General features: G+C 55.6%; 2 protein-coding genes across 2 annotated transcripts; one reads left to right on the top strand and one right to left on the bottom strand.

Moving 5' to 3' along the window:
- The first annotated feature begins 1,387 nt into the window (after positions 1-1,387).
- SLC2A6 (solute carrier family 2 member 6) lies at positions 1,388-6,254 on the top strand. Its single transcript, XM_066332853.1, has 10 exons — positions 1,388-1,610; positions 2,084-2,246; positions 2,469-2,675; positions 3,269-3,368; positions 3,880-4,091; positions 4,230-4,382; positions 4,673-4,781; positions 5,022-5,195; positions 5,469-5,614; positions 5,701-6,254. The coding sequence occupies exons 1-10, from the start codon at positions 1,510-1,512 to the stop codon at positions 5,854-5,856; spliced, it is 1,521 nt and encodes a 506-aa protein (XP_066188950.1). The 5' UTR covers positions 1,388-1,509; the 3' UTR covers positions 5,857-6,254.
- Positions 6,255-6,394: 140 nt separating this feature from the next.
- CACFD1 (calcium channel flower domain containing 1) lies at positions 6,395-17,429 on the bottom strand. The gene is made up of 5 exons (XM_066332852.1): positions 16,927-17,429; positions 12,381-12,453; positions 11,628-11,753; positions 11,414-11,521; positions 6,395-11,025 (listed from the first exon to the last, which is right to left on the bottom strand). Exons 1-5 carry the CDS (start codon positions 17,057-17,059, stop codon positions 10,932-10,934), a joined length of 534 nt encoding a protein of 177 aa, XP_066188949.1. The 5' UTR covers positions 17,060-17,429; the 3' UTR covers positions 6,395-10,931.
- Positions 17,430-17,809: the final 380 nt, after the last annotated feature.

Here is a 17,809-nt window from a genome sequence, read left to right as displayed (position 1 = left end):
GGTGGTGGATCCTTTATTCCTTACCAAAAATGCACTTTTAGGAAAAAAAAAATAAAACGAAGGGCAGAGCGAGGATGTGGTGCAAGGACCTGTTCCCCCACACCCGAGGGACCCCCTTCCCTCAGGGGACACTCGGGGACAGCCCTGCCTGAGGGCTCAGCCCCGAGCCCAGAGCAGCACAGACAGCAGCTCCCCCCGAGCTGTTACAGGTGCTTGGAGGCTTTTCAAGACACAAAGTAATTTCCTGCTTGAAGCAGTTGACAAATCTGCACAGAAACTGGAGAACCCTCTGTGTTTCAGGGGTGGATGCTGCAAAATCGTGTAGTGGAAACCAGCCGAAATTCATGGAGCAAAGAGCAAGGAGGGAGGCAACTGATGGTGTGTGCTGATGGAAAGGGCACAGGGACCAGCTCCAGGTCTGCTGTCACCTCCCTGCTCAGACCAACACAGAGCTGGGGGTTTTTTGGATGAGCTGTCTTGCCCACGCCTCTGTCCCCCCAATCCATGACCTTTCTTCCTGCGGGGAAAGCAGAGCCCCGAGTGCCTGAGTCAGCAGTAAATCCCCTGCAGGATCAGGCAGGAAAGGCAGCTCTCGGTGGTTGCAGAAGGAGAACCAGTTTGCACGGAGGGAGGACACAGCAGCTCCTGAGGTGTCACTGCAGCTCCCACTCAGGCTCGGGGACGCAGAAAGCATCCATGTGTTCCAAAAAGCACCAAGGGGAATGATGGAAACCAGAGGAGCACTGCAGTAGTCTGGGGAAATAAACCTTTTGCTGATTAAATCCAAGTGGCTTTGGGTTCAGAGTTAGCAACACACAGACTGAGCCCTTTCCTACCTTGCAGGCCCCCAGAAGCAGCAGAAGGCTGCCCAAGGAGCCCTGTGGGGTTGGGGGGATCAGGGTGAGGGGGCAAAGGCCCCCATGGGCAGCCTGGGGCCCGGCCATTGTGGCAGAGAAGCTGCTCTCCCCTTTTCCATCCTCATCACTGCCTTCATCCCCTGCTCCTTGTGCCCACTCCATGTTCACCTCTCTCTGCTTTCCTCTCCTTCCTCTTCCCCATCTCTGTTCCACACAGAAAACCCTTCCCCAGGGTGGCTCTGAACTCTGAGCAGGTGGAATTTTCCCTGGTAAATAGAACCGGCCCAGTCAGTTCCTCAATGAAGAGACGTGGCCTTAGCAAAGGGACGTTTGTGCTGGTGAACACAGCCCAGCGAGGACCGTCCCTGCAGTGGGAGGGTTTGGTGTCCGTGGGGCTGGGCAGGGCGAAGTGACACCTCTGTCACTGTCACTGTCACTGTCACTGTCACCCCGCTGCTCTCCTTCCTCCTGCTGGTTTTCCGGCCCCCCCAGTTTCCTGCTGAGGGGCAGCCGGGTGTAAGCCCACGAGGCACAGATTTCTCTGATTTGGCAACGCCCGGCCAGCCTCTCTCTGTCTGTCTGTCGCCTTTCGCTTTCAGCTGCCTCTTCCTCCCCTTGCCCTGGGCAGCCCCAGAAGCAGCCCCACGGGGCCATGGAGCGCGGGGACCGCCAGCCCCTGGTCAGGAAATCCAGCTCCTCGTACCGCACCTTCCCCGAGAGCGCTGCCAGGAGGCTCGACAAGGAGTACCTGAGGTGAGGAGCAGGCTGTGGGATCTGTGCCCCCCACCCCAGGGCACTGGGAAGAGGTGTTCCATACCCATGCCATGCCCTGAGTTGCTTTGGGATCTCGCCCTGCCCGAGGCGGCTGGATGAGCCCCCACTTGGAAGCGTGATGGGTTTGTGTGACTCCTATGAGGGCATGAGATCCTGCTGGGGGCTTTGAAAGAGCCTTTTCCTTGCTCTGCTGGGATGAACCGGCTGCCGCTGGGTCCGTGGTGCCACCCAGCTTCTGCTTTTCTTGCTTTGTTGAACACCCTGAAAACCCCCTGGCACAGAGGGAAGCACCAGGAGCTCGGAGAAACCCCACCAGCCTGGGGCTGTGCAGGGCCATTTCTCAGGAAAATCCCTCCCGGGGTGTCACCAGAGCCTCGACAAAGGCTGGGAGGAGCAGGGTTTGAGTTCCTGCTGGCACCCGACGCGCCCGTGTCTCTCCGTGCCTCTCTCAGGAGCCTCCACAACAAGCGGCTTTACCTGGCCGTGTTCGCCGCTGTCCTGGGCAACTTCAGCTTCGGCTTCGCGCTGGTTTATCCCTCCCCCGTCATCCCTGCCCTGGAGGCTCATCCCAGCCCTGCGCTGCGGCTGGACCAGCACACAGCGCCCTGGTTCGGGGTGAGGAGCGGGGGGAAGGATGGGGGCAGAACCGGGGGGTACCAGGGGGATGCCAGGCTCACACAGCGCCCTGGTTCGGGGGGAAGGATGGGGGCAGAGCCGGGGGGTACCAGGGGGATGCCAGGCTCACACAGCGCCCTGGTTCGGGGGGAAGGATGGGGGCAGAGCCGGGGGGTACCAGGGGGATGCCAGGCTCACACAGCCCCTCTGCATGCCCCGCAGTCGGTGTTCACGCTGGGAGCGGCGGCGGGCGGGCTCAGCACCATGCTGCTCAACGACTGCCTGGGCCGCAAGCTGAGCATCATGTTCTCGGCTCTGCCCTCGGCGCTGGGATACGCGCTGCTGGCCGGAGCCCAGGGCCTCTGGATGCTGCTGCTGGGCCGGGTGCTGACGGGCTACGCCGGAGGAGTGACCTCCGCCTCCATCCCGGTAAGTGCCGGGGGAACGCAGGGCAGGGGGTGCTGTGGGTCAGCTGGGGGCTGCAGGGCAGGAGGTGCTGTGGTGCCCTGGATGAGCTGGGGGATGATGCTGGGGAGCACCCCGCTGCTTTTGGGAGGCATCAGCAGAGCCCCGGGGCTGTGTCTGGGAGAGTGGGGATGGGGATGGTGCACCCACTTCACAGCCCTGGAGTTGAGCCTGTGGGTGCTGGACTTCCTCGGCTGCAGGAAACACAAGGCAGGTCCTCAGGCCCTGCTCCTCCCAGCAGTTATTTCCTCCCAAACACCACCCTCGTGTTTCACACGGAGGGGAAGGCAGGAGTTGAGTAACACCAGGGCACCTCTTTCCAATAACGGAGGCACTGGAGCACTTCTCCCGCCCCAGGGAGAGGAGGGAAGTGATGGGGCGGGCCAGGCTGTCCTCTCCTCTGGCCAGATGCAGCTGGAACCATCAGGTCTCCACCCCGAGAGGATAATTGCCCAGCAATTTGGGGTTCCTCTGGTCACAGGGTATGGCACAGGGCAGGAGCAGCGGGTGACAGGGGGACGTGGCAGCTCTGTGAAGTGTGTGTTGTCTCTGTGCAGGTTTACATCTCGGAGATCTCCCACCCGGGGGTCAGGGGGATGCTGGGTGCCTGTCCCCAGATCATGGCAGTGCTGGGCTCCCTCGTCCTGTACGCACTGGGCAAGTATCTCCCTGGTGTCCAGGGCAAGACTGTGGGGAGGGGTTAAAATAAACCTTCTCAGCAAGGTGAGGGCTTGTTCTCCTCATAGGCACCACCACAGCTGCCCTGAGGGGGCTGGACAGGGTCCTCCATGCCCCTTGCCCTGGTGTGTGTGCTCTGAGGGATGGATCCAGAGCCCACATGGCCCTGTGGCCGTCGCTGTGCTCACAGACCCAGGTCCTGACGAGGTTCTGCAGGGCTGAAGGGCAGCACATGATGATATCCCTGTGCATCACCTGCCAGCACGTGCCCTGGTTGCTGCAGGATCTTGCTGGATACTCTCAGATTTGCTGGAATTTCCCCATATCATACTGCTGTAATAAGAGAGAATACATTCGAAATCTTGCTTTTTTATTATTACTATTTTTTCCTGCTGGGTTTATTAAATTAAATCATTGTGGTGCCCAGGTTGAGGCGAGGCCAGGACACCCATTCCTGAGTGTTTTCCCCCTAACTGTGCTGCTCTGGCAGGGCTGGTGCTGGACTGGCGCTGGCTGGCCGTGGCTGGAGAGGTGCCAGTGTTTGCCATGGTCCTCCTGCTCTGCTTCATGCCCAACTCGCCCCGGTTCCTGCTGTCCCAGGGCAAGGAGGAGGAGGCCCTGGGCTCCCTGTGCTGGCTGCGGGGTGAGGACACAGATTACGCCCGGGAGTATGAGCAGATCAAGGACAGCGTGAGGAAGCAGGTGAGGAAGCTCAGCACGGGGAGATGTAACATGAAAACTGCAAAATCCATCTCCTGGGCAACTCCTGAGCCACCCTCTGGGTGCCAGGTGGTTGCTAGAGGTATTCTGACTTTGTGTTTCTGCCTGTGTCCCCTCCAGAGCCGCCGGGTTTCCTGTGCTGAGCTCAAGGACCCCTTCCTTTACAAGCCCATCCTGATCGCGGGGGGAATGAGGTTCCTGCAGCAGCTCTCGGGGGTCACCTGCATCCTCGTGTACCTGCAGCCAATATTCAAGAAAACATCTGTCATCCTGGTGAGCCCTGAGGGGTTCAGCTCCTGCTCGGGCTGCCTGGGCCTTCAGTGAGGGTTGCCCAATGCTTTCAGTTCCCTACAGATGTAAAATCCTTTTTTAAAGGATCTGCCCTGCAAAAGGCTAAGGGAGGACGGGGAGCAGGACTGGCCTCACTGTCTCCCTGCTCCTCCTCTGAGCTTCAGGCTCATCACCTCCAGTCTCCTGCTGGGAGAACAGCCTTGGCCAAGCCATCAGCAGCTGGAGGGACCTGCCCCTTCCCCCAGCTCAGCTTCCCCACTGTTTTTTTGCAGAAAGCAGAGTACGATGCAGCTCTTGTCGGCCTGGTCCGTCTGTCTGCAGTGGCCATCGCTGCTGTGTCAATGGATAAAGCTGGGAGGAAGATTCTCCTTTTTGTGTCAGGTACGGCTCCCTCCACTTCTCCCACTATCTTCCCAAGGGGAGCTCTTATTGAAAGATCCTCAGGAGCTCTGCAAGTGTGCAGGAGTGGAAACTTCAGCCCTACAGGGCTCAGGAAGGGAGGCAGGGAGGTCTCTTTCCCTTGGTGGCGGTTCAGCTCCTCAGCAGGGGCATTCCCAGGAGCTTGGCATGCAGAGGATCACTCACCCATCATTCCCACTGTGCTGTTGCCTCTCTCCACAGCTGGGGTCATGTTGGTCTCCAACCTGACCATGGGGCTCTACATCCACTTCGTGCCAGCTTCTCACAACGGCACCGTGGCCAACGCGACCCTGGTGAGCTCTGCCCACCTCTCTGCTGAGCCAACAAACTACATCACCCTCATCCCCCTCCTGGCAACCATGTTCTTCATCATGGGTAGGTGCAGAGAGCACAGGACCGGCCACCAGCCAGGGAGGGTGTTTCTCATCCAAGGCAGGGTGGTGTGGAGTGAGGAGATTGGGTTTGGAGTTGGAGGGAAGGCAGATGTCCCTGGGAAGGACAAGAAAGATGACATCTGAAGTCACTTTGAGGAATGACATGAATGGGAGGGATGATGATTGCTGAGGTTGCAGGGCAGGATTGCTCAGGGCTCTTCTGCACTCCTCAGTGAACTTCAGAGCCTGAGTCCCTTCCCCTCCTCCCCTGCAGGTTACGCCATGGGCTGGGGCCCCATCACTTGGCTGCTGATGTCGGAGATCCTCCCCCTCAAAGCCCGTGGGGTGGCCTCGGGCCTCTGTGTGGTCGTGAGCTGGCTGACAGCCTTCACCCTGACCCAGTTCTTCCTCCCAGTCGTGGTGGGTACTGCCCAGGGGGTGCCCAGCAGCCCCTCCTCAGCCCCTCTCTGCACCAGCTCACAGCTGATTTCTGCTCCACTTTCCAGAACGCCTTCGGCCTCGAGGTGCCCTTCCTGTTCTTCGCTGTCATCAGCGCTGGGAACATCCTCTTCACAGGCTGCTGTGTCCCTGAAACCAAAGGCAGGTCCCTGGAGCAGATCGAGGCTTTTTTCAGGACTGGCCGGAGGTCATTCCTGAGGTAGGAGCTGCCCTTGCCCAGGCTGGAGGGCAAAGCAAACTTGTGCTGCTGGAAGTGGAGGCTGGAGCTCCATAGGGGAGAGGAAAGGGCAGCAATGATGGTCTTGCTCCGGCTGTAGAAGTTGCCAGCTGGAACTCTCCCTTCTCTTGCTGTCACCCAACACTACCTGTTGCTCTCTGCACAACCTGTCAATCCTTGGGATGAGAGCAGGTTCACCAGGGCCAGGCTGGAGATAAAAGTGTCCTGGAAGAATAAAGGTGTGGCTGTGGACAGGAGACCATGGCAGTCCTTTGCTCAGCAGCCTGAGAGTCTGAGGGCTTGGCTGGAGCTGAGTTTACAGCTGGAGCCGTTCTGGCAAAAGCTCATCGTGTAGCTGCAGGAATAAAACAGTTTTGCCTCCAACTGCAAGACATGGCCTTGATTTACAGAGAAGGGAGGGATGGGAGAGGCAGAGCAGGGCTGTGACAAGGGACCACAGCAGCCTGCAGCTGCCCAGAGGAGTCTCAGGCACTCGAGGACCGTGAAAGAGGCAGAGCCAGATCTTTTGTATAAAAAGCTGCCACGTTTTATTGCTCTAAAAACACACATTACACTAGAAGCCCAATGAACAAGACCAAATACAGTTCACAAAGAAAATCCAGGACAAAAGAATGGGAACAGACAAAACATTCAGCTGTAGTGCAAGTGATTCCCTGTGGGAAAGACACGGTGAGTACTGACAACACTTTGTGCTGGGCTGGGTCCTTCCCACCGTGAGGTTTGACCCACCCACAAAGAGGGAGGTGGACGTGCCTCCACCTCCATCACTTTGAGATTTCAACTGCATAGTTCGTAGCAAATCAGTCTTACCCCTTTCCTGTGTGTCCTGCAAGATTAGGAACTTTTTTATAATTCTTGTGTAGAGCTAACCCGAGGTAAAACACGGCTGCAGGAAGTGGTTATGGCTGTGAGGAACAAATGGCCTTGCTCAGCCCAACCTGACTCCTCCCAAAAGGGCAGAAGCACAAAGGCTGAGCTGGGAAATGCCCAAGCTCCTGAAATGCACTTGGCACCCCGAGGGCCCATTCCTGGGACAGTCAGCCTGCTGTCACAAGGAAGCAGGGGGTAAAACAGCTGGTTTGAGCCAGCCCTCCAGATGTGCCCGCTGCCATTTTGATCTCCTGCAGCAGGAGATGAGAATTCACCTAAGAGAAGATGTGCTTTATCACAGCATTAATTTAAAACAGCCTAGGACAGAGGGAGAGTGGTGGGCCAAAATAAAAAACACGGAAAACATTCAGTATTAAACCTACCCTTTGCTGCTGAGACCCTTTTCCAGAAAGATGTTCAGCCCTGGCTGGAACACAACTTTTTCTAAGCATGGCCTGACTACGAGAGGTCTCAAGAGCCTCTGGTTTCCACTGACCTTCTGAAGATCAGGATTTCTGGCAGCCCTGTGCTCAAGCATTCTCTTTCTCACATGGCTATGAACCAGGTCTTGATATCTTCACTTCAGTGAAACCCTTCCCTGAAGACAGTGGATGTTTTTTCCTGAGGAAAAAAAATGACAGAGATGAATTGAGCTTCCCAGGGCTCAGCCTAAGGAGGAAATGCCCCACTAGGAAACGAGGCTGGACTCTTCAGCTCCTGAGAGAACCTCACCGGAGGAGCATTTTCTGAGTGACCTCCTTTCTTCAGCACAGCAACTCCAGGGGGCTTCTGCTACAACGTTTTGGAGTCTGAGAAATCACAGTGGCTCTTTCCAGAGGTAGAATGGTGTTTTTATTCACTGCACACACAGAGAATCAATGGGTGTTACAAAAGCAGCTCCTGCCCAGAGCAGTGAGCTCTGCTCTCGTTGCCCCCAGGGGACACAGAGCTGCCACGCACGAGTGGCAGAGGCATTGGAGAGTGGCACAGTGCATAAATGCTGCCCTGGTGACTGCTGTGTCACTGCTCCCCAGGGGTCCTTCCGCTCTCAGTGCCAACAATTCAATGTTCTCAGCACATCACCCGCCCCTGAGCCCTCACATCGTCTCCTTTCCGAGGCCGGGAGAGCAGAGCCACCTCCACAGAGCCCCTGTGGATCAGCCATCCAGCCTGGATGCCCTCAGCAGGGGTTGGGTTGAGCCTGTGAAAGCTCCAGAGCAGGGTTTGAACTTCATTTGTCCTTGCACAGCTCCAAGCACCCCGAGGGTGCCTCTAAACACAACTAACAACCACCATGCGCTGGCATTTAACTACTGTGATGCTACTACTCTAAAGCTCCTTCCTATCTCCACCACGTGGAGGTGACACCATGCACTGACTGTCACTGCAGCTCTCACAAGCCACGGGTGCTGTCACCAAGCCTGTCTGCAATGATGGCAGCCTCTGCCTTGGCTCCACATCTGCACCAGACAGCCAAAATTCCCGAGGGTTCCCACTCCAGACAGGCGCCTGTGGGAGTAACCACCCTTGGAGCACGGATCTGAGACACCTCCACTTGTGACAGGCACAGACACTTCAAACACTGTGGCCAAAGGCTCCAGCTCAGCTCTTTCAGGGCAGCCCCTGAGGCCCATTTTGAGCTCAGGGCAGAGCTTTGCCACCTGCTCATGGTGGCAGAAGGATGCAGATTTTTCCCAGGGTCAGCCCCTGCTGCCACAACACTGTGACAGCACTGCTGGGACAGAGGGAGCAGAGGGGAGCCTGCCCATGCCAAGCAGCCCTGGAGCAGCACCCAGCTGCCCCAGCCCCAGGGACCATGGCAGGAGGAGGGAGAGGTGAGGCCAGCGAGGGTCCCACCAGCTCTGGGATTCCTCAGAGCACCCTGCGAGTCTCAGCCCTCGAGCTGTGCTTTGCCTTTCGCCTCCTGACACTAAAGCTACTGCAGAACTACTCACAGAGCAAAGCTGTCACTACCAGAGACATTGACATGCATCAGTCTGCAACATTCCTCTACTAAACACTACAGAACTCCCCACACCCCCCGGAAATCAAAGCAGGTGCCCATTCCTGAGGCAGGACTCTGCCTTTGCACCACTCAGAGGTGATTCCCACTGGAGTATCCCACATTCCTGCTGCAGCATCCATCCCATGCATTGCATTCAGCAGCAGGGATCAGCAAAAGGCTGGGGGCTCCAAACCAGCACAGCTTTTACGGGAAAAAAAACCTGCCTTTATGGGGAAAAAAAAAAATCCAGGCTGGTGGTGGCTGCTCTGCATCCCAGACAAGGGGTGTTGGAGCAACCCCAGTTCAGAGGCAGGGGGGGAAAGGGGCTTTGCACAAAAAGGGTGCCCACATCCAGCTGCAGGAGCCTCTGGAAATCCTGACTGCTGGGAATCCTCACAGCTCCTGAGCTGCAGGGAAGAAGCAGCAGCTCACAGGAGCCAGCAGCTTGAGGAAGGGCAGGGTCTGAGGAGAGTTTTCAGCACAGACAGACCCCTCTGACAGACAGCACTCGGCCTCCAGCAGCATTTCTCAGAGCACAGCACAACCCCTCTGCACCCAGGGATTCAGATGGGGACACAGAGTGCTGGTGCCTGTCCCAGTCCAGCACTTACAGCTCAGCTTTCCTCCCTTCTCTCTCCCAGAAGAGAGGGGAAAACACAGTTTGTCAAGCTTGTGGCCCAGAACAAGACAAAGGGGTCAAAGGACAACACACTTTTTTTCCAAGAGTCTGAGAAACACTCTGAAGGCTGAAATTGGATTTTGCAGCAGCCAGGCTTGTCCCTGGGTTCAGAGACCCCTGGTGAAATGAGGCAGCCCTGTGAAGGACAGGAAACAGAGCACTCCCTTCTCCTGTATCCAGAGAAAATGAGTCCCATCAAAATACTTAAATAACTAGAAATAAATTATTCCCCTTCTTCCTAATCAAACCACAAAGCAACCATATAAAAATCAAATAAATTAAAATCCCCAGGACAAACAGTGATGAGAAGAGGGGGATCTGGACTCAGTGAGCAGTTTTGTACTGCATGGTACAAAGCAAACAGAAAATACAACGTGAAAAACCACAGAAAGAGCCTGGAATAGCAAAGTAAAACATCCCAGCTGTCCACACTGGAATGGTGCAGCCTCCCCTCTGTTTGCACAGGGAGGATGTGCCACCTTCCCATACAAAACCAGCTCAGGATTGATGCAAAAAAGCCACAACCCCAAAGACAAAGGCTGTACCAGGCAAACAAAGAGCAGAGCCCTTCACAGAGGGATGCAGGGAGGTAACAGAGCAGAGTCCCAGGCTCACAAGGCAGGAATGCTCTTGCACATCAGTGACCCTCACACCAGCAAAAAAATCCCACTTGGCTGAAGAAACAACATCCTTTTCAGCTGAGGTACAGCAAATATTGTTTCCCTTCTGCCCCAGTAAAAGGGTGAAGCTTAAGAAAAGTGCCCTTATTAAGACAAAGTAATTAATTCTTATAATTTAAGTAAATTGCAGTAAGTGCCTGCAGCTGTATCCAGAGGAAGCAGGGACTGTGCTTTGAGGGTCCCAGGATCTGCCCAGCAGCTCAGCCCTGCAGAGATGGATTTTATCTTCAGGTGGGATTTTGCTGGAAGTCCTTTCCCGTGCAGCAATGCCTCCAGTGCCTGGTCCCATAATTAAAACAGTGGAAGAAGACCAAGCTTAAGCACCAGGGGGTTTTGCAAACCCTGGGTTGTACCTGAGAAGGGTACAACACATCCCAGGGAGTGTTCCTAAACACGTGGAACCTGCATGGGCAGGTCCTCTGTCCCTCCTCACCCTTCCAGAGGGCAGTCCCCAAAGGGGCACTTAAAAAAAAAAAAAAAAAAAAAAAAAAAAAAAAAAAAAAGGCTGGAAAGCAGCACTCAGAGAGCCAGCACCTCTGTTGTAAAAAGAGAAAAAAAAATTAAAAAACTAGGGGCACTGTGAGATATTTGGTTGAGGGTTGAGGAGAGAGGAAGTGACGTGCTGAGGTCTGGCTGCTGGTGTGAGAAGACACAGCCTGCCCCAGCCCCTGAGATTTCCAGTTGCTGCAGCATCCAGGGAAATCGTGGTGTAGCAGGGAGTGGAGAGGACAGAGGGGAGGGCAGAGTGGATTTCCACGTCTTCACCATCTCAGTGTCCAGGACATGCCACCCCGAGCTCGTGTCCTTCAGAGAGCCTGTCCCTCCAGGGTCCCCGTGAGCTTCTCTTCATCCATCTGCTTCTGCTGCTGGTGGATCCTGGCGTAGGCAATGGCATCTCCCCTGCGGAGAGAAGGGACAGCGTGGTGGGGATGGCAGAGGTTGTCCCAGCTGGACCTGGCTCTCCATGCCAAGGGATTCCAGGAGGGAAATTTTCTGGCCCTCTCCAGCCCCCAAAGCTGCTCTGCGCCCCAGAGCTGGGCCCAAACACCCAACAGCAGAAAAGAAGAACGACATCCCCAGGACAACCTGGTGTGAACACCCAAAAGCTCAAAATCTTCAGCAACCCGCGGGACCTTCCCTCCCAGGCCTCTGAGCTGAGGGAGACTTCCTCTGGCGGCGTTTACCCCTCAGCACAGCTTGTGCAAGAGGGAAACAGAGCCTTCGGGAGGCAAACTGAGCTCCGTCTCCCCTTCCCTGCCCTCCACGAGGAGCTGCACCCCTGCCTTACTTCTTGCCGAGCGCGGACAGGCCGTAGAGCACGCCGGTGGCGAAGGCGACGGCGTTGCCGAAGAGCGTGGTCAGCGTCAGGCTGAGCATGACGGGGAACACGGCCATCCTGCAGGGACAGGGGCACCCTCAGCGCCGGCCCCGCCGCCCACGGCCCGCAGGGACGCTCCTGTCCCCGGGCAGTGCCCGAGGGCAGCCCCCAGCGCCATCCTCACCCGCAGTAGAAGGCTGCCTTCTGCCAGGCCCGCAGCCTGTCGGCCCGGGAGGACACGGCGTGGGCGAACTCGATGAACTGGCAGCAGAAAGGGGCCTCGCACAGGAACAGGACGAAGGCGTTGAGCCTCCAGAGAGAGAAAACCGGGGTTAATCTTGTCTCTGGTCAACCAGAGTGGGGTTCAGCCATGCCCCACAGAGAGAGCAAACCTGGGTTAATCTTGTCTCTGATCACCCAGAGTGGGGCTCAGCCGTGCCCCCAGCCCCACAGAGAGAGCAAACCTGGGTTAATCTTGTCTCTGATCAACCAGAGTGGGGCTCAGCCGTGCCCCACAGAGAAAGCAAACCTGGGTTAATCTTGTCTCTGATCAACCAGAGTGGGGCTCAGCCTTCCCCCCAGCCCCACAGAGAGCAGACACTCCGTGTAGGTGAAGGGAAGGGTGAGGCTGGGTCCCACTCTGCTCCTTCCCCCCCACCACTTCTTGATAATTCCCAAATTTCCAAGCCCTGCTGCCCCAGACTTATTTTGGACAAGGGTATCTCAGTGTTTACCTAAAAATGCATAAAGAAATAATATCAAGAGAATAAACCCAACATCTCAGCCTGCCTGATGGAGCAAGATCTGGCAATTCCCGGAGCCTGATGGATGTTCCACTCCCACCCACTGCCCAAGCAGGGCAGCTTTGCTCCCCTCAGTGGGGTCTGGTTAAAAACACCTCCCTCCCAGCAGGAAAATGAAAAGAAACCCTGCTCACATCATCCACACGCCGGCAGCGATGTTCAGGGGGTTGATGGTGACACAGTTCCAGAGACCAGCACAGGCACAGGCTGGAAAGAAAGAGGTTTTCAGTGCCCACCATGGCCAACCCTGTATGCCCTTGGCCAGCAGCTGTGGGCACTGCAGGGCAGCACAGGATGGTGGGTGAAAAGATGACCCAAAAGGAGCTTTCCTCTAGTATCCTTTTGCTCTGAATGCTGTTCCAACAATTATTTCCCTTATGTAGAACAACAGTTGTTTCTCCATGGAGTCCAGGACGTGCACCTGGAATTTACAGGCCAAGGAATTTACTACTGCTCTGTCCCAAGGTAAACCAGCAGTGCCAGCAGGTTCCACCTCGGAGCAGCACTGGGCAAGTTCAGCAAAAACATGACTTGCACACAGGCAGATAGTAAATACAGCAGAGGTGGACCCAGACTCTGCCATTCACTGTTGGTTCTGTCTTCACCAGAGATGGGCCAAAAAGAGCCAATAGGGTCTCCATTAGTGCAAAAGGGAGTGAATAAAGCCCAAAATAACCCCAGTGCTCCTGGCTCTGTAACTCAGGGAGAGGAACCAGGCAGCTGAGCTGCATCCACCTCCTTGCTGCTTCATTAAACTTGCAGAGTGTTCCTGGCACCTGATACGGGCCCTTCCCTCTGCCAATGCCAGAGCCAGCACCAGGAACTCGAGCCCAGGTGGGAGGGCAGGAGACACACTCAGCAAACAACACCACACTGCAAAACTCCAGCTAAAATTAATTCTGTAGCCTCTAAAGGGGATAATGGAGAGCAGCAGAGTCCCTCTCTGAGGATGAAACCGGCCCTGGATTGAGGATTTTGGGGGTGTGCTAAAGGGATCCCTGAGCAGAGCTGCTGTGAGCAGTCCTGACCTTCAAAAGCCTGGCACATGCTGGCAAGGTTTCTTTAAAGCAGGTGCTGCTGAATCCTCAAAGTTCCTTTAAAAATAGTTATCCTTGTTTACCATGCTGGGAAGCAGAATTGCAGGCAGTGACAGGACAGATTGAAGGTCATCCCAGGAGCAAATGACCTCCTGGTCTCAGGAAACACCAAAAAAATGTTATTTTTTAACACTTCATAGAACTAATCCCACAGCACCCAAAATCTTTTGGGGAGTGCTGCAAGAACAAGATCAGCTAGCAGAGGGGCTATGCCAGAGGAAATGATAATATCTGTGCTCCAAGGGACTTCTCATCCTCCCACTCCACAGGGACCAGTGTCAGTGTCCCCACACTGCAGGGGAAACTGAGGCACGGGGGTGAGATGAGCTTTTCATGGTCACACGTGCAAACAGCTGGAGAGGAGCAATGGCAAGCAGGATTCCTGGGAGCTTTGGGCAGCATGGAGAGCAGGGCACAAAACAGGGGGTTCTAATTCCCTGTGAGCACCAAACCCTTGGATGCTGATGGGAAAGGAGCTTGGAGGAAGCACCTCAGCCTTGTGGCATTCATTGTCCCCCAGGAAAGGACACTCCTGACAATAATGCTGAGTGACTTTCTGACACTTTATAATTAGCAGAGCAGACAAAAACCTCTCAATTATCCCCCAAACACAGCCAGGGTTAGGGCAGGGCCCTGCCTTGCTGAGCAGGGCAGCAGAGCACAGAGGGCTGGGCAGCTCCCAGCAGGTCTCCACCACACAACAAACCAAGGGAAGCAGAATGTTCTTTCCCAAACAAGTTTTTTTTTTTCCTCCTAATCAAACCAACCAGGGGTTGTTTTGGCAGGTTTCTGGTGTGGTTTTGTCCCCAAACACTGTGTCCCTGCAGCAGTCCTGGCTCAGCAATCACCCCAGTTGCCAGAGGACCAATGACCCAGGAAGCAGAGCTGAGCAAGCCCCACGTCAGCAGGAGCACAGAGCAGCAGGGAAGGAGTCAAAGGTCTGGGATCACAGGAGCACTGCCCCCAGGGCTGCTGCCAACAGCCACAGAGACACAGACTGGGTGACCTTGGGTCTCCTTTGCAGAGCTGCCTGTCCCACAGCAGCCTGGTACATCCTTGTCCCACCGGGGCAGGAGCTGATCCCACCCCTGCCAAGCCAGAGATTTCTTTTTAAAACATTTTCTTTTCGAACAGAGGCCTCACAACAGGGTTAAAATGCAGATAATTCTCAGTGGCACGTAAGCTATGGGAGCCAGACAGTTCTGCCATTTGTTTAACTGCTGTCCCATCTCGAGTCCCTGAGGAAGCACAAATAACTGGGAGCTAAAATGAGGGGGGAAGGACACCCTTCGCTACAAAGGCTCTATTCATTTCCAGCAGCTGGTCACTGTCCTCAACACAAGCCTATTTTTGCTCCTAGAACGTTTTACAAAAGCCACAGACTCTCCTCGTCCCATTACAAACAGGAACACAAGGGAGAGAAGGGACTTGGCCAAGGTCACCAAGCCAGCGTGTGCAGGAGCCAGAAACGGATCTTGAACCTTGTCTGTCTGGTTCTTGCTCCAGCCCTTGGATTTTTCTGGCTGGAGCAAGTCGTGGCTGCAGGTGTTTGCATGTGGCAGATGTTGTCTGCTGGTCTCACCTTCGCTAACGAAGTTCCTCTTCCTTTCTGAGGGATTTTTTTCCTTCTGTAAGAAACAATCCAGCCCTGTAGCAGCATTACAATCCAGTTGCTCACAGTCCTTATAACTTAGTTCTGTTCTTTCACAGCGAGCTCTGAGAACAGCAGCAAACTCCAGCCCTGCTGGTTTATTCAGCACTTCTTCTCCAAGCCCACCTTCAACAAGGTGATGTGAACAAGCAACGCTTTGAAGAGGAATGTTGGCAGCACTGGGCACTGGGTTTTTTTCCACAATCCCCCTTTTCCCTGTTCAGAAGGAGAGTTTGTGCCTCATTCTCTGCCTGATAAAGAGACAGTCAGGGCTCCAGAGCCAGCTGTCACTCCCCAAATCTTTGGCAAACCCTGTTAAGAACCTGGCTCTTCTTCCAAAAGCTTCTCCCAGACTCACCCAAAGACATAAAACTCTCCTCTTTCCTGTAAAAACAAGCCACGAGGTCGCAGAGCCGTGAACAAAAGGTTGGGAAAATAATCCAAGTACAGTTCAGCTGCTTTGAAACACGAGGACAGAGAGGGGGAAAAAGAAGAAATTTGCACTTTCAAGCCACTCACAAGCTGCTGTAGCACGAGGCTGGCACTGCCACCAGCTCTCCACCCTCCATCCACATCACCCTGAGCTCTGCACGGGATAAAACTGCAGGAAAAGCACTGGGGGCTCCCACAGCCCGTGGGAAAGATGCTGCTGCTCTGAACCCCCACCTGGGACCTGCTGCACAGACACTTCCCAGCCGGTTCTCCTGGCTGCTGGCCGGGCCAGGAGTGCAGGGGCCTCTGACAGGGCACGGCGAGACTGGGACATTCAACCTCTGTAAGAGCAGTCCCACCAAACCCTGTCCCACCAAACCCTGTCCCACCAAATCCTGTCCCACCTCCAGAATTTCAGCACCTAGCACGTGAAACGGTGACAGCAGCACAGGTTTGACCAGCCTGCCCAAAATAAAAGGGTTTACAGGAGGCTGCCCAGGGATACCACAGGGCGCAAATGTCAGCTCCAAAAACATCGTGGGGTTGTGCAGCACAGTCCCAAGGCAAAGGGCAGGCACGGGAAGGGGCAGGGGGAGAGGGTGATCTGACACAAAGCTCCAGCTGATGGAATAAATCAGGGCTGACTGTGCTGGCTGAGAAACCCTCTTGTTTAACTTGAAGTCGTGGACCTGAAGCAGAAGAAATTCTCCATCCTGTGCTCTGCAGGAGCTCAGACTAAGTGGTCATAACAGTCCCTCCTGCTTTTAAGAGCTATTAATCTCTCCACAGAATGTAGCAAAACAGCACTCCAGGACAGGCTGATTTCTGGCAAAGTTGCTGAGACTCTTTCCCTGGGAAAATTTTTTTCAGCAGCAGGTAATTCCGAGCTCAGCCAACTCACTCTGCGTCTGCAGCTCCGTTCTCTGTGTCCTACCAAACCCCTTAAAAACACACAGCACAAACCAAAACCATTCTTCACCTTCAGTAAACCCCACGGGCAGGCCTTCTGCAATCAGCAACAGGAGCAATGGGAAATACGCTCTGACAGTAAGAATGGGGGGAAAAAAAATAAGTTGCGGGAACATATAAACACCCAAAAAGTCAAATAGGATAAACCAAACCCTGTGGCCACTCTCCCAGCCCTGATCTGGACCCCCCTGAGCCTGGTGCTCACAGTAAAATCATCTTTGCCTGCCCACAGCCCTCCTGCAGCACCAGGGGCTCAGCTGCGGCTCCCATCACTGCCAAGGGAGTGCCACATCCAAGAAGAAACTCGGGGATTTGCCGATTGCCCCGTGACGTGCCGGGTGCCAAAGTTCAGCAGGCTCGGTGAGCACGGAACACGTCACTTATGGGCAGCCGAGTCCGCAGCCAGCGCTCTCCCTTCTGCCCCAAACACGGCAAAACCGGTGCCCGGAGCTGGCACCAACCCATCACCGCAAAAACCTGCACGGCACAGCCCCGCACGGAGGCGACAGGCGGAGGGAAGGGGATACTCACACATGCCCCCGATGACCCCGGCGATCCTGCAGAGCCACCTGTACCACCAGGTCATGCCCTCGTCGGCGGAGGCGGCCGCCGGCTCGGGGGCTGCTGCCGCCGCCGCTGGGAACTGCTCATCCTGCGAGCTCATCTTCCCGCAGCCGCCGGCGGCTCAGCGCCCTGCCGCCCACCTGAGCCCCCAGGTGTCACCCTGTCCTCCGGCCAGCCCGGGGGACGGCCCCTACAGCCAGGCCTGGCGCTGTCCCCGTGTCCCCATGCAGGGGCTGGCCCCCCAAGGGTTGACAATGGAGGGTGTTGTGGCTGCAGAGCGATGCCAGCGGGCCCGGAGCTGCTGCTCTGCTGTCTCGAGCTGCATTGTGGGTCCCCCCCGGCAGCAGGCAGGGCTTTGGCTTTGATGTCACTTGCATTAAAAGGCTGTGGGCAGAGCTCTGCCGCTCGCATCCATCAGCGCAGGCACAGCCACGCACCCCGGGGCAGCTCCCGATGCCCCCGGGGATGACTGGGTGGTGTTAGCCAGTGTTTGCTTTTCCAGAGAGGGAAACGGGAATCCTCACACTGTTGCAAAATTCTGCTCGCCAGATAAGAGGGTTGCGCTCCCCTTATCTGGTTGGGATCGGGTTTTCTCCCTAGAAACGGGAGCAGAAGTAGCACTTTGCAAGTAGATGTCCCAGCTGGCAACCTGGTGGTGTCCAAATGGGACAGGGGAACACCCTGAACTCTCCTGCAATGATGAAGGCAACAGCTGCGTTTTGTGCAGATGAACGTGGAACACAAGCAGAGCCCAGCTCTGCACAGTCGATCTGGAACAATAAATAGCAGTGAGACTTGGGATCCAGAGCAGAGTGGGAAGACAGATCCCATCTGCTAAAAGGTTACAAGG

The sequence above is a fragment of the Sylvia atricapilla genome, chromosome 19 (genome assembly GCF_009819655.1).
Source record: "Sylvia atricapilla isolate bSylAtr1 chromosome 19, bSylAtr1.pri, whole genome shotgun sequence".
NCBI classification, from domain to species: Eukaryota; Metazoa; Chordata; class Aves; order Passeriformes; family Sylviidae; genus Sylvia; species Sylvia atricapilla.
Note: the sequence above shows the minus strand (reverse complement) of the source record. Positions and strands in the feature narration are given on the sequence as shown.